The sequence below is a fragment of the Zalophus californianus genome, chromosome 16 (genome assembly GCF_009762305.2).
Source record: "Zalophus californianus isolate mZalCal1 chromosome 16, mZalCal1.pri.v2, whole genome shotgun sequence".
NCBI classification, from domain to species: domain Eukaryota; kingdom Metazoa; phylum Chordata; class Mammalia; order Carnivora; family Otariidae; genus Zalophus; species Zalophus californianus.
The window spans coordinates 47,888,069-47,903,384 of NC_045610.1; the positions used below are offsets into that span (position 1 = coordinate 47,888,069).

A 15,316-nucleotide genomic window follows, 5' to 3' on the forward strand; every position below is an offset into this window, starting at 1 on the left:
AAAGGCAGATGCTTAACGACTGAGCCACCCAGGTGCCCCTGATGTCTTAAATCTTTGATCAACATTGAACCCCGGGCAATTCATGGATTGGATTTTCTCATGTTCAACATATATTTGAGTTTCTGCCTACAAACCATCTCTTTCCTTTTCTCACTTCCCCGCAGGGAACTCCCCAGGCCCAGTATCTCTAGGACAGAGAGGAACAGGAGAGGAAACAACATCTGTTTCTCCAAGTTGCATAACATATTTGCTAGGGTTTGTTATGTGTCCAAAAGAGAGAGACCGCACGTACAGCAAATTCACCTCTTCTGGGGGCTGGGAAGTTGTGCCCCATCACCAAGCAAGGACAATTGCTCTGTTTTCTGCTGATGCGCTTTCAAAACCCGGTTCTTTTACAAAGCCTCTGACTACCCCAGGAATGAAATCTAGCCAAAATATTTGAACAAATGAACAAACAATACATGTTTTCTTATAGACCTTTGGTCTTTTTTTTTTTTTTTAATTTAAAGATTTCCCGGGGTGCGCCTGGGTGGCTCAATCGGTTAAGTGTCATGGTCCCAGGGTCCTGGGATCCAGCCCCGCATCAGTCTCCCTGCTCATCGGGGAGTCTGCTTCTCCTTCTCCCCCTCCTCCCCGCTCACGCTCTCTCTCTCAAATAAATACGTAAAATTAAAAATTTTCCCAAGGCATTTCTTTCTGCCTCGTGCACCCCAAAATTTGTGTGTGTGTATATGTGTGTGCACCATGTGTGATAAAATACACATAACATAAAGTTTCCACTTTCACCACTTTTTAAATGTACAGTTCAGTGACATTAAGCCCATTCATAATGTTGTACAGCCATCACCACCATCCATCGCCATAACACTTCTCATCTTGTAAAACTGAAACTCTCTATCCATCAATAATCCCCTCCATTCTCCCCCAAGCCCTTGGCAACCACCCTTCTACTTTCTGTCTCTACGATTGTGACTATTCTAAGTACCTCCTATCAGTGGAATCCTAAAGTATTTGTCTTCTTGTGACTAGTTTATTTCACATACTGTCCTCAAGTTTCATCCATGTTGTCACATATTGTAGAATTTCTCTCCTTTTAAAAGCTGGATAATATTGCACTGTGTGTATATACCATGTTTTTTTCTTTTTAATTCATTCATCCATCAGTGGACACTTGGGTTGCTTCTATATTTTAGTTATTGAATATGCTGCTATGAATATAGGTGTACAGATAATCTCTTTGAACCCTGCTTTCAATTCTTTTGGGTAAATATCCAGATGTGGAATTACTAGACTACGTGGTAATTCTATTTTTAATTTTTTTTTTTTAGGAATTACCACATTGTTTTTCATAGTGGTTGCGCTGTTTTATGTTCCTACCAACAGGGCACAAATGCTCCAATTACTCCACATCCTCGCCAACCCTTTTATCTTCTGGGTTTTTTTTGATAGAAGCCATCTTAATGAGTGGGAGGTATCTCCTTGTGATCTTGATTTGCAGTCCCTAACGATCAGTGATGTTGAGCATCTTTTCATGTGCTTATTGGCCAATTATAGATCTTCTTTGGAGAACTATCAATCCAATTCCTTTGCTCATTTTGAATCAGGTTGTTTGGTTTTTGTTATTATTTTTAGAAGTTTGCTGTCTATTCTGGGTATAAGTCCCCTATCAGATATAGCATTTACAAACATTTTAATATACTTAATATATTTCCCAAGGCATTTTTTTCTGTCTGGTGCTTTTTAAAAATAAGATTCACTGTGACCACGTCTTCAACTGAGTCCCCACCGCACTGTGCCTCTGCCCATCACAGATGCATCACACACACACACACACAAAATATTCTTTCTCCACTTGGCATTGGTTATACCATGTTAACAATCCTTGGCTGTGAGAGGGCCCAGAGCTTGCACCTGCAATGTGTCAAGTTGCCTTAGCCATCATCTGGTGCTGGGTTCTGCACTGATCAAACCCTGGGCTTTTGCCTGAACGGCCTGGTTTCCCTCTGCTTCAATTACATAGATCAGCTGCTTCCATCTTGAAAGAAGACCTGGTTGGGTTTGTCATGAGCCTGCTGTGTGGTAAGGGGTGCCATCTTTGAGGGCTGGGGAGGCCTGTAACAGCCTTCTGGTCTGTGCTGGCCATTTGTGGGCTCCAGTTTCTTTGGGGCGTCTGCTTACCTTGGCATCTTCCGCACAGCCATGGAATATGCAGAGTCTCACACAAGCCAGATGCTCAGTGTTTGTTGAGTAAAATCTGATAAGCAAAAGTGATAAGTGGACTGTTTGGAGTCAGGCTGTCTTGATTTTCACTTTTTGACTTAAATATCATATTTTCGTATGCCAACACCTTCCTACAAAACAGAGAGAAGCACCTGTGTTGGTCTTGGCACAGGATCTGTTCAGGGGCAGGGCTGGGGCATCCTTGTTCTCTAGTGTGCTGTACATGTGCATGTGTGCCTATGGGTGAGCACACGTGTGTGTGTTCACGCACACTCATACTTACCAGAGCTGGACAAGCACGTCACCTCAAGATGGCATTGGGAACTCGGACAAACTCGGAGATGAATACAGTAGACCAATAGCTCCCAACCTGTTCAGGTGTAAGGACTCTTCTTTAACACAAAAAAGTTTGGGGATGCCTGGGTGGCTCAGTTGGTTAAGCGACTGCCTTCGGCTCAGGTCATGATCCTGGAGTCCCGGGATCGAGTCCCACATCTGGCTCCCTGCTCAGCAGGGAGACTGCTTCTCCCTCTGACCCTCCCCCATCTCATGTGCACTCTCTCTCACTCATTCTCTCTCTCTCAAATAAATAAAATCTTTAAAAAAAAGTTTGCAAAAGCTCCCACATGAGTTTAATTGACTTTTTAGTGTTTGTAGGTTGATATAAATATGTCCCTATGCATTTGAGGACCTTTTGCAATGACTCCGAAGCTCTCCAGATCTGAGGATCCACTTCCTGAGTAGACACTAACACTGGAAAGGGATAATTACTGTGAACATTCGACATTTTAGCATTTTCCCCCTAAAAAGCGTGACTGAAAAGCATTACTTCTCTAAGCAAAGTATCACAAGTACCAGAGACCATGTCTGTCTGATGCATCTTTTTGCCTTTCCTAGGACCCAGTCCCAGGATCCTTCAAAGTCCCAACAGTGAGAGGTTTTCTTGTGCTGCAGATTCTGGCCTGAACAGGCCGAGCCCTGAGAAGGAGAGTGTTAGTTGTACCAGAAACTAATGGAATAGTTTCTGGCACTAAACCAGGTCTTCCTGTGCCAAGAGGTTCCAGGAAAACTAGCACATCCCAGGATCAGGAGGAAGTAAGGAAGCAACTGGGGACTTTTTCCTAATGAATCCAATAAACCTTTGGAAAAATAATCCACCAATGGTTCAAATATAGACAGAAACCAAAAACAACTTTGCAGGCTTTTGGAGGCATTTTTTTTCCTAAAGAGAGAGAAAAATAGAAACTATTCCATGCATTGACTCTCAAAATAAATGAGAATATAAAACTCATCTATAAATATAAGAAATATATGAAAGGGGCACCTGGGTGGCTCAGTTGGTTAAGCATCTGACTCTTGCTCTCAGCTCAGGTCTTGATCTCAGGGTCATGAGTTCAAGCTCCACATCAGGCTCCACACCCAGTATGGAAAAAAAAAATATATATATATAAAATTAAAAATAGAAATTCCACTAATGGATATTTACCCAAAGAAAACAAAAACACTAATTTGAAAAGATATATGCACCCTTATGTTTATTGCAGCAATTGTTTATTTGCAATAGGCAAGATATGGAAACAACCCAAGTGTCCATCAATAGAAGAATGGATAAAGAAGATGTGTTATATGTCAACAGTAGAACATTATTCAGCCTTAAAAAATGAGATCTTGCCATTTGCAACAATATGGATGGGCCTAGGGGATATTATGCTGAGCAAAATAAGTCAGACAAAGACAAATACCATATGATTTCACTTATATGTGGAATCCAAAAAACAAAACAAACAAAGCAGAAACAGACCCATAAATAGAGAGAACAAACTGATGGTTGCCAGAGGGCAAAAGGGTGGGGGGAGGGGCAAAATGAGTGAAGGGGAGTGGGAGGCACAGGCTTAGAGTTATGGAATGAATAAGTCACGGGGATGAAAGGCACAACATAGGGAATTTAGTCAATGATAATAGTGTTGTATGGTGACAGATGGTGGCTTCCCTTGCTGTGAGCACAGCATAATATACAGAATTGTTCAATCACTATGTTGTACACCTGAAACTAATGTAATACTGTGTGTCAGCTTACTTCAGTTTTTTTTTTTAAAGGAAAACTTTCACAGTGAAATAAAGGAATAAGAAAGGAAAAAAAAAGAAATATATAAACTTCAATTCTGTATTATGGCCAAGTAATCGCAGATGAGGGAGAGAGGAAAAAATGAAATGGAGGGGGAAAAGGAAAGAAGAGGCAGGGAAAGGATGAGAGAGGAGAGTGAGGACATGAAGAAGGTTAGAGACAGAAATACAGTGATAATTTCAGAGGTGGAGACACCAAACACAAGAGAGCAAAGCACAGTGAGCAAACACCAGACTGAGATGGCTCCGAAGATTATGTTGTTTTCAGGTAAATCACTGGTGCCATACCTTTCTATTTATAGGAGCATCTTAGAAACATGGAAAGTCAGACCTGCAAGGATTTGAGCTTATCTTCTCTAATCCCTTCTGTACTGGGTTGAATAATGTCTCCCCGAAATTCATGCCTACCTATGGGAACCTCAGGATGTGAGTTTCTTTGGAAATAGTAAATATTGGGTCCTACTGGATTATGATGGGCTCTCAACTCAGTGACTGGTGTCTATGAGAAGGCCATGTGAAGACACAGACACAGATACATATGGAAAAATGCCTCATGTGACAGAGGCAGGGATTAGTGATGTAGCTGCAAGCCAAGGGTCACCATCCATTACCAACAACCACCAAAAGCTAGAAGAGGCAAGGAAGGAGTCTTCCCTAGAGCCTTTGGAGGGAGTATGTGGACAACTTGACTGGGGACTTCTGGCCTCCAGAGCAGTGGGAGAATAATTTTTTCTTATTTGAAGTCAGAGTTTGTGGTAATTTGCCATGGGAGCCCTAGAAAATGAATATACCTTCTTTTGTAGGCAAAGAACCCGAAGATGTGTGACATCTCCAAGGTCACAGAGTCAACTGGTAGCTAATCTCCTATTGCAACTTGCCTTTTCCTTCATCCTCTGGAAACATGGGAAATCATTTTTCTCTTCTCTTCTCAAAGTTCATGTTGAAATACAAATTTTTTCCCATTGAATTTTAAAATCTGTATGAAGGGACAATTCAGGCTTTAGAAATACGGACTATTAAGTTTTTAAATTAATTTACTGCCTATTTCTTTGCTTTACCAAAATAGTCTAGGGCGCCTGGGTGGCTCAGTTGGTTAAGCGACTGCCTTCGGCTCAGGTCATGATCCTGGAGTCCCGGGATCAAGTCCCACATCGGGCTCCCTGCTCAGCAGGGAGTCTGCTTCTCTCTCTGACCCTCTTCCCTCTCGTGCTCTCTACTCTCTCCTTCTCTCTTTCTCACAAATAAATAAATAAAATTTTAAACAAAATTAAAAAAAACCCAAAATAGTCTAATACCTCATTACTTCTGAGAGATGAGGGCTGTCTCTTTCTAACACAGAAATCACCATTTATTTCTTTATTTTGAGCAATTACCTCAAGGTGAGCTAAGTTCCTCTGGGGATATTGGACCTAAAACTGCCCACAAAGTAGACTCATGAGAAGAAATGGGTTAACCACTCTTTTGGTTTGGTTTTCTTTCTTCCTTTTTTTTTTTTTTTTAAGATTTTTTATTTATTCATTTGAAAGAGAGAGCAAGAGCACAAGCAGGGGGGAGGGTCAGAGGGAGAGGGAGGGGAGTCCGACAAGGGTCTCCATCCCAGGACCCTGGGATCATGACCTGAGCCAGAGGCAGATGCTTAACTGACTGAGACACCCAGGCGCCCCTCTTTTGGGGTTTTTAACAGACATCAAATCATATGGAGCGTACACAAGTTTTTAATTATTTTGTAGTTCTTAACTTGGACCTTGTCTCTGAGAAACTGATAAAAGCTAAGACTCTCTTCCAGAAAATCGCATACTCTCACAACTTTTTGCCTCTACTCTCAGGGTGTTCACAGCTGCAATATCCTACCCACCCCCACCCTGTGGGCCCCAGCTGTGGAGACTATCCTCAAAGAGCTGGGCTTCCATTTCCCTGCAGTTCACCTTTTCGTTTGAGCCACACAGTGGTGAGCAAGGGCAGAATTCGGTCTATGGCGGAGATTTTGTCTTCAACATGCTAATGACACACACGGAGAGTCTTAAAAAACAACTGTGCTCAGGAGCTGAGTTCTGGCTGAGCAACTTTCAGAAAGCTTCTCCTGAAGACTCTCAAAGATTGAGTCAGGCCAGTGCGGTGCCCAGCAGAAATTTCAGAGGACAATGGGGGCTGTTTGAAGAGGACTGACTGATCCTTGGGCTGGAAAGGACCTGGGGCCAATAGGCTGTCTTCCTGCTATTCCTTGACGACACCATCCTCTCCCTTGCCTCAGGGCCTTAGCACACTTTCCCCCTTAGTCAGCCATGCCCACCCCGCCTCTTCCACCCAGTACCCTCTCTACCTGTCCTCAGGTCTTTGGTTAGACCCAATGTCCTCTTGGACACTTTGATTCCCCAGCCAGAGTTAGGAGCCCTTTCTCGGTGCCCTCATTGGCTCTTATTCTTCATCCTTCCATTGCTGTCTTTGTCCCACCTGTTGACATTGGTGCTCTCCTCTTCTGTATCTCTACTGGATTGTATGTTCCAGGAAGAGCAGGAGCCAAGTGATTCTTATAATCTGGCCTATTTCCAACAGTGTTGGGAAAACAGAGCATGACGGAGACAAAATAAATGAATAACTGGCTGGTTCAGTGCAGGCATTGCTGGCATTTTCGACTTGGATCATTCTTTGCGATGGCAGACCGTCCTGCGCATTGTAGGACATTCAGCCGCATCCCTGGCTTCTCCCCACCGGGTGCCAGCAGCACCCCCACCCAGTTGTGACAACTAAAAATGTCTCCAGACACTGCCCAGCGACCCTGGGAGGCAAAATCTCCCTGGTAGAAAACCACTGCTTTGATGGATGCTGACCTTGGAGTCACCTCGCCCAGCTTGCGTCTACGTCGGGGGTGAGAATACAGTTGATCAGTTAATGCTGATGGGGTGCTCAGTGTATGCTCCTGAAGTGGGGGGCTGGCCTCTTGAGGATCCTCTGAAGAGGGGAAAAAAACTCCACGTGTTTGCAAAGGAGTGCTAAGTCCTTTAATGACCTATTACAATGTGAGGACACGAGAGGGAGCTCTGACCGCCGAGGAAAACCAACCTCTTTCTGGAAAGGGTGACTGAGGCTTTTAGTGAGGATCTGTGGCTTAGATGCTTGGTTATGCCATCAGGTTAGGAGAGCTGAACCAAGATCTTGGACTCAGGTTTTAGCTACTGAATCTACTATGAAAGATCCGTGTGTGTGTGTGTGTGTGTGGTTTCCCTCTCAGAAATATAGGTAAGAGGTGAAAAACAATTAAAAACCCACTTATGCTCCATAAAGAAGTCATAAGCAATAGGCAGAGGATCATCCCAGCTTCCAGGGCGATGGCTCTGGTGACAGCAGGGGAGTTGACATGGTGGCCCTGGGCTTTTCCTGGATCATCAATACTTCAACTATCAGACCTGAAGTTCATTACAGACCATCTCATCCTTTTGCCTCCAACCTGAGTCCATGGCCCTGGAACCCGGGAAATTACATGACATTTTTGTGATACAACTTTGTGTGTGTGTACATGCATGTGTGCGTTGAGTCCATAGCTTTCATCTTATTTTCAAAGGAGTCTAAACCCTCCGACTGTTAAGAACCATGATTCCAATCTCCTCATTGTGGCGATGAAGAACCTGAAGCTCAGAGGTTAAAAGGCTCCTTCACATTCCTGCAGCTGCCACGTGGCAGAGACAGGACACACACTCCATGGCTCCCTCTGCCTTCAGGCCCAGTAGTGGGGTACTCTGATGGGGACCCGGCCTGTGGGGCAGTGACATCTGGTCTGAGGCCACTGAGGCTGGCTTAGGGGGGTAGGAGGGTGCTTTGCCAGTAGGGTTACCAGGTAAAATATGAGATGCCTAGTTAAATCTGAATCTCAGATACATGAATACTTTACTGTGTTAAGTACATCCCACATGTTACATGGGATATACTTACACTCAAAATACATTGTTTATCTGAAATTCAAATTTAACTGAACATTCTGAATGTTTTTGGCTTTTGTTGTTTTTGCTCAACTTGGCAACCCCAACTGCCAGGGACAGCGTGGCAGGCTTTGGCTTGGGAAGCAAACACGGAAGCACCAGCCAATGGGTATTAATGACTCAATGACTGACACTCGGACTACCTCTGGCCCTGCCTTCAACGGAGGCCAGAGGCCCTGGGCCCGTGGGAGACAACCAGCTGATAAGACCTGCTTGGTGCTTTGTGACTTCAGAAGGCCTGGAGTCCTCGAGCACTACAGATATCCTATAGGCGTGCAGCCTCTTAGAAGGTAACATGTCACAGGTCCGTGAAGAGTAAAGATCAAATTTATTTAATACAAAACCTTGCAGCTGTGTCACTGAGGTGGCTGGGGGAAATGGGTTCAGTTAGGTCTGCTCCCTAGTGAAATCCCACCGCAAAATGGCCACAGCTACTTGTCCACCCACTCAAGACACCGTCAGAAATATCTTAAGACTTCAGGAGACCATTTCTTTAGCAAGGAATAAATAAAAAAAAATTAGTAAGAAAAATATGCATTTCGTTTTTCTATTAAAAACAGTATCTGCTGTAGGCCAACATCTTCCTGTCTTGCGGCCTTCAGCATGGTAGAGGAAAAGAAAGAAAGGGTATAGAAGATCAGCTTAAGAACATCTGTGCTCCGTCCAATGTCACTTTCTATTTTGTGCATTGCCCGGAATGAACCTTAGCTTCAAGTTGGCATCTCAAAGTGCTCGCTCCCAGGCAGCTTTGGTTTCGTGTTTGTGGCAGGCGAGGTCACGGAGGGAACAGGGTGCAGCTGTCTGGTCAGTGCTGTGTACCTTCCAAGGAACAGGGACTACCCAGAACCACAGGCTTTTGAAGGACCAAAGGCAAAGAGAAAAATTAGCCCCTAAGCCAGGCCATTCACTGGAAGTGATTTGACTACAAAATAAAAATGGTTTCTGTATGTGAAGATACTTGGAAAAGTTCTTTATCTCCGTACAAGATAAAATATTCAAGTTTCAAAATATCCCAATGGCCTGTTGACCCTGAACCTCCTTCTGCGGCTCTCCACTCCTGAGGATGCTCCAACTTGGTGGGGGGAGGGCGGGTGGGAATTCACCAGCCCCTCTGTATCTCTCTATGCCCCACATCAAGGTCGTAAGATGGATGAAGAACTGGTGACGTGGCCTGAGGAACTGCTATGTTCAGTGGGAGCAGGGCAGGTTCATAAATAAGTGCACAGAGCTCTTGGAATACAGGAATCATCTGCTCTTCTTGGAATGTTGGATGTCCCCCGGGGGAGGAGTGTCTGCATCCACAGCCTTAAGTTCCATCAAGGGAACCTTCCGTTCTCTGTAGAGACAAGAAGGAAGACAAGCTACGGTCACACCCTTCAGGACTGAAGACAGGCCTGGTGGAAAGATATGCAGAACTGCAGAGAGCCCTTCAAAAAGGAAACCCAAAGCAGTGATGTCTTCAGCTGGGACCTCCACCCTGTGGGCCCGGCTCCTGGCCACACTTGCTGTTCCCTTCTGCCCTTCTGTCCACACCAGCTCTGCTCCCTGGAGGCATGGCACACATCTGAACAACCACCGATCCATCAAGCACCCACCATACACCTGGGGCTGTGGCCCGGGTAGGGGGTCCCCTTACCCACGGAGCAAGACAAGGACAGTTAAGAGAGACCTGGCTTCTTGTTCCAGGTCTGCCTCTCCCACGAGATGAAACTTCTCTAGGTCTGTTTTTTAATTGCAAAGTCGAAGGGCTTCAACGCGGATAAACGCTGAAGACACTACACTATTAAGGGAAAGAAGCCAGACACCGAAGGAACAAATTTTGTGTGATTCCACTTACATGAGGTACCCAGAGTCGCCAAACTGACAGAGACAGAGGGGAAAACTCTAGTTTTCAGGGGAAGTGGGTTAGTGTTGAATGGGTAGACTCTTGGTTTGGAAGGATGAAAAAGTTCTGTGGGTGGGTGGTGGTAGCTTCTGCACGGCCATGCGAAGGTACTTCATATCACTGAACTGGACACTTAAAAATGGTTAAAGTGGCCAATTTTGTTGTGTATATTTTGCACAATAAAGTAAAAAAAAAAAGATTCCACCTGCCATCTTGTTGTGTTCTCTAACTGCTTTGTATGGTATTTTTGATACCTACACATCCACCAGGGACTGGACCCCCTCTGACACAAACACTGTTATTTCTACTGAGGATGCATGAATTTTATATTATATCCACGTGGAAGAGTTCCCAACAATCTCTACGAGTTCCCCGGGGACTCACAGAAGGTGTCATGGAGCCAGCCTCCAAGGTGGGGCAGATTTGGACGAACGGATGAAGCAAGCGTGCGAAGAGTGGAGCAGATGGGAAATGCTAGAGTAGAGGGGCCCTGGGCAGGTGGCAAATGAGTCCCTGACTCTGGCCTCTCTGTGAGCACAGGGCACCCTGCCACAGGAGGACCTCAAGGAGGCCAGCGTGGGGGCAGCTGTGGGGATTAGCCAGGGTCCTGGGAAGCCCGTGGCCAGGCTGGTGGGCTCCTTGGTCGGGGGGGGGGGGGGCGCTTAGGTCGAGTCCCTGTTTTGTTTTGGCCCTGCCACGTCTGAGGAGCCTCTCAGAACAGGATGTAGGTCCAAAGGGCTCCAGCTGGTAGGCCCAGGCTCTGCCTCCTCCTTTGCCAGCAGAGACCCTGGCAAGCGGGCCAAGAGAGCAGTGTTGGCTCCAGGAGGCTGGAGGCCTGCCAGCCCTGGCAGCTCCCTTCACTTCATTTCTTCCGCTTTGCCCAGAGGGGTGACCCTGGTGTCCAGCCTTCCTGCAGGCCCCAGACCAAGTCCCTCCCTAGACGCCTCCGTCCTCCTTTGCCAGGCGAGGCGAGGACTGCGGATGGAAAGGGCTGGGCCACCAGCAACCGGACCTTGAAGTAAAGGTTAACATGCTCACATCCAAGACCTGTCCTTCCCGGTGCTTCAGTCAGAGGCCAGCTGTCAGCCACCCAAGTACGGCCATGAAATTGGCCCGCTTCTGGCCAGGACATGCTGTGGACGCTCTCAAAGATCATCTAGCTTCTAACACCCCTGGGATTTCTACTTCCTGCTTCTAGAATGTGCCCATTATAGAGCGCTTCCAATAAACCAAGTCTGTGCTAGATCCTCATTTAATCCTTGCAACACCCAGGTTGGGGGGGTTGGTTATTACCTCCATTTTACAGATGAAACAAACCAAGGCTTTGAGAGGTTAAGAAATCTGCCCAAAGCGACATGGCTAGCGAATAGCTCATCAGGGAAAGGTTAGGTTTCGGGGCTTGGGGGGGTCTCTGGTTCTTAAGTCAAAGCCTGGCTTTGGTTGAATCCTGTGAAGAGGCATTTCAGGGCTAAGTGATAGAAATCCCCCATCCACATCTCATACTGCCAGAGTGATGAAAAGGACTTTAAAAAAGAGATAACCAAGCCGCATTTATATGGTAGTTGACAAATTACTTTGCACACGTGTTTCTCATTTTACCCTTAAGACTAATGGGTGGCTGGTAGTGTTTCTTGTTGGTCTCACCATCAGCGTTCTACAGATTGGGAAGCTTAGTTTGAGGAGGACAGGATCACCCCAAAGACAGCTGGAGGGCCAGCGCCCATAGTCCAGTTCCCACCGCGGCCCAGGGGCCGGCTGGCTCCCCAGAGGGAAGGAGGTCAGCTGTGACTGGGGGCCGCCTTTTTGCAATAAGAAGGCAAGGCTGTCTGCAAGATCCCGAGCCCAAGGAAGGTCCAGATTCACCCCCTTTCATTTAAGTACAAGGTGTTCTCTTTTGCGTTATCTGTCTGCCTGGGCCACAAACACAATTTATAAACAAGGCAAAAATGGCAGAGGAAAAATGAAGTCAGAATGTGCCATTGAAGCAAGTCAAACAATACTAAATTAGTATTTGGCTAAGTGGCTATCTCATTGTTAAGATATTTCCTCCAATGTGTTTTCAGAAGCAACGGCCATTAAACAACTGGGAATGATCGCCAGGTTTGATTTCAGGAAGGAAATCCCCTCCCATTTCCCTGCTGGGCAATTGAATTAATTTTCTCCTGACCCTCACCAGCTGATTATTAGCAAAACTATACCTGCCGCTTTTATAAACAAAATGCATTTGCTTAAAGATTCAAAATCTCTCTCCCAACGGCTGGGCACCCCAGAGCTCCCGCCAAAAGGCTTTATTATCTGGGAGAGTAGGTCCAGTTGTGGGTGAGCTCTCAGGAGCATCCTGGGAGCAGACTTCTGGACCCACGGGCCAACTTCTGGGGAAAAGGAAAGTTCTATCTGTCCCAGAGCTCAGAGCCTTTGTCCAGAGAGACCGTTTGGATTGAAGACAAAGTAAATAAGTCAGTCCTGCAGGTCCAGCAGACCTGCCTTGTGTGGACACAGCTCTGTTTATTGTAGCTGAAGAGCATCTCTTTATCTGGGTCACACACTGCCTGTGGAGCAAAGTTCTTACTTTCCACTCTCTCAAGGCTGTGATGGCTGGAATGGTGATGTCACTTCTTCAAGGGAGTCTTGTGTCGTGGACTGGTCAGGGAGTCTGGGGACGTAGGTTCTAGTCCTGGCTCTGCTATGACCTAGTTCGGTGACCCTGGCCAGGCTCTTCTGCTCATTCAGCCTTTAGTTTTCTCACCTATAAATTGGGCCCCCTGCCCTTCCAATGCAAGTCTCTGGTTTCAGGAGTCTGGGTGGGTTTAGGCTAGAAAAAGACATTCATTTCATTCCCCTTTTCCTCAAATTGATAGCTTTCCTCCATAAAAAGAATGTCAGTGGTTTCCTGCCAGCAAAGGCGTAATGAGTTCCCTATTTTATAAGAATTCAGACTCCAGCAAAACAAAGGAAGCCAGGGGCCCCACTGGAAGGGCTACCAGCAATTTTGCAGAGAGTTCTTCCCAGACCTTAAAGAAGCAGTTCCTCATTTCTCAAGGTACTAGCTGCCCAGTTAGTTAACCCCTGCACTGCTGGGTAGTTCGTAAAGAGGTCGGGAGTGGGAAGACAGGAGAAGACAGGAGGAGACAGGTCTTGGCAAAATCTGAACCTGGACCTCTACATTTTTGAAAAAACATATCCCTCTGCCAAGTAGCAGCTTCATAAATCCTCAATTTCCTACAGAGTGAAACCTCGTTAACAAGGCATTGGAGTCCTTTGCGTGCAAGCCCTAACGGACCTCTTCCTAGCACTTGTACCCCACACCCTTTCTGCTCCCATTCTGAGCTGCTTGGCCTGCTGTAGTCAGACTCATTCCTCATGGCCCATCCCAGAGACGCCTTCCTTGGAAAGGAGACCACCAACCAGGCCAGTCTCTCTTCCGCATTTCCATAGTGTCCCATGAGTTATGATCACCTTGCTCTCTCATCAGTGTTAACTCATCTAATTCCCTCATTGGGTCAAGGACCTTGACAGCAGAGGACCTGGTGTATTGGGGTGATGGCGTAGGCTCTCAGTGTTCAAAGTTTAAGTGAGCTGTTGGATCTCCCCTCCTCAAGCATACTCTCCCCCACCACTCCCCATTCTGCCTCACTTCCAAAGCCTGAACCTGGACTAGGAGGAAATGTGCACTTTGCTCGTGGGGAGCTAAGTGCCCTAGATTCCCAGTCCTATGGTGGTGGTGACGGTGGCGGGGGGGGGGGGGTATCCCTTCACAGGAGGGCTGAAATGTAATGATGGAACAGTGGGAGAGAATATTCGAAATCACAACAGGCCCAGAACACCCAGACAGCCTGATGACAAACCTTCACTGTCCTAGGCTAGTTCCGAGTTGCCTGGGGCTCCTGGTCTAAAACAGACAAGGCAGGTGTAGGGGTATAATTAGTGGGAAAGCAGAATCTGGGTGAGTTTGGAAATATTCCACTGTTAGGTGGACTATTTAAAAAATGTCAATGAAATGTGTACTTACAGAATATCTGTTTTCCATGAAATCTGCAAAACAAAGGATAAAATGGAGGTGAGAACACACAGAGAGTGCCTTAGGCGCCACTCCCCCCCTCCCCACATACACATCTCAGGAACTCCGTGGTAAAAGGAAGGGGTTGGGGGGATGCAGAAGGAGACCTCTGAGCCACAGGCTCACCGGGTGCTCAGCTGGATGGCTCCTTTGCCCACAAGACAGCTTCCTCTGGACCCTGTAACCCCATGTGACAAGCATATAAAATCCTTGGCAGCTCATTGGACATTTAAAACAGTTTAAAGATTTTATTATTTTTTTTTAAGTAATCTCTACACCCATGGTGGGGCTTGAACATGACCCTGAGGTTAAGAGTCACACACTCCACTGAACCAGCCAGGGTCTCCTTAAAGAGGTTTTTTGTTTGTTTGTTTGTTTTTTAAATTAGTACATGTTATTTCAGGAAAAAAACCCTGAAAACTATGGAGAAGAAAAGTAGCAGATAAACATGATCTCTGTTTTACTAAAACTTCGAATATGCTGGTAAATACTGAAGGAACCCTAGGTTTATACATACTTGTAGTTTCTGCTTCTTTTTGGTAATAGAGCAATCACCAAAAAAATAAAATCTGGTGGGGGTGCCTAGGTGACTCAGTCAGTTCAAACCCTGCTGGAGCTTTTGTCTTCCAGTGATTTTCTGCTCTCAAGAGGCTTTTTTTCTGAGTTCTGATATACAATAGAGACCATTTTATAGCCTATCTTTTTTACATAACACGATTTTACAAATATTCTCCGGCGCCTTCTTAAACCTAACTGGTAGTAGCTGCGTAATTATTCAATAGATGTGCAATTGTTTACTTATCCAGTTCCTTACTTTAAAAATTTAGGTTCTTTCCAAGTTTTTGCTATTTTAAATAGTGCTGCCATATCCTCTTTGACAATAAAGCTATTTCCATATTTCATACTAATCTGTCCACTCCCAGGAGTGGGATCAAGGGAGCAGAAGGTATAAACATCACCCGCTGCTCTTGGGAAATATCGCCCAAGGGCCCAAGGGCTGTCTGGGATAGCAGCGCCTCCCCCTTCCCCCGAAGAGCCTCAACACCGGCTTCTTGC

At 45.9% G+C, this 15,316-nt stretch overlaps 1 protein-coding gene across 11 annotated transcripts in view; it reads right to left on the minus strand.

Annotated features, from left to right (window-relative positions):
- Positions 1-8,625: 8,625 nt before the first annotated feature.
- The window catches only part of PECAM1 (platelet and endothelial cell adhesion molecule 1), a 71,204-nt gene continuing 64,513 nt past the window's right edge, over positions 8,626-15,316 (minus strand). For all 11 annotated transcript variants that reach the window (XM_027624811.1, XM_027624809.2, XM_027624813.2 and 8 more), the window contains 2 exons: positions 14,213-14,235; positions 8,626-9,654 (listed from right to left, as the gene is read on the minus strand). In XM_027624811.1, coding sequence (XP_027480612.1) covers positions 9,625-9,654; positions 14,213-14,235 — 53 coding nt within the window. In that variant the 3' untranslated portion in view covers positions 8,626-9,624. The remainder of the gene's footprint in view (positions 9,655-14,212; positions 14,236-15,316) is intronic.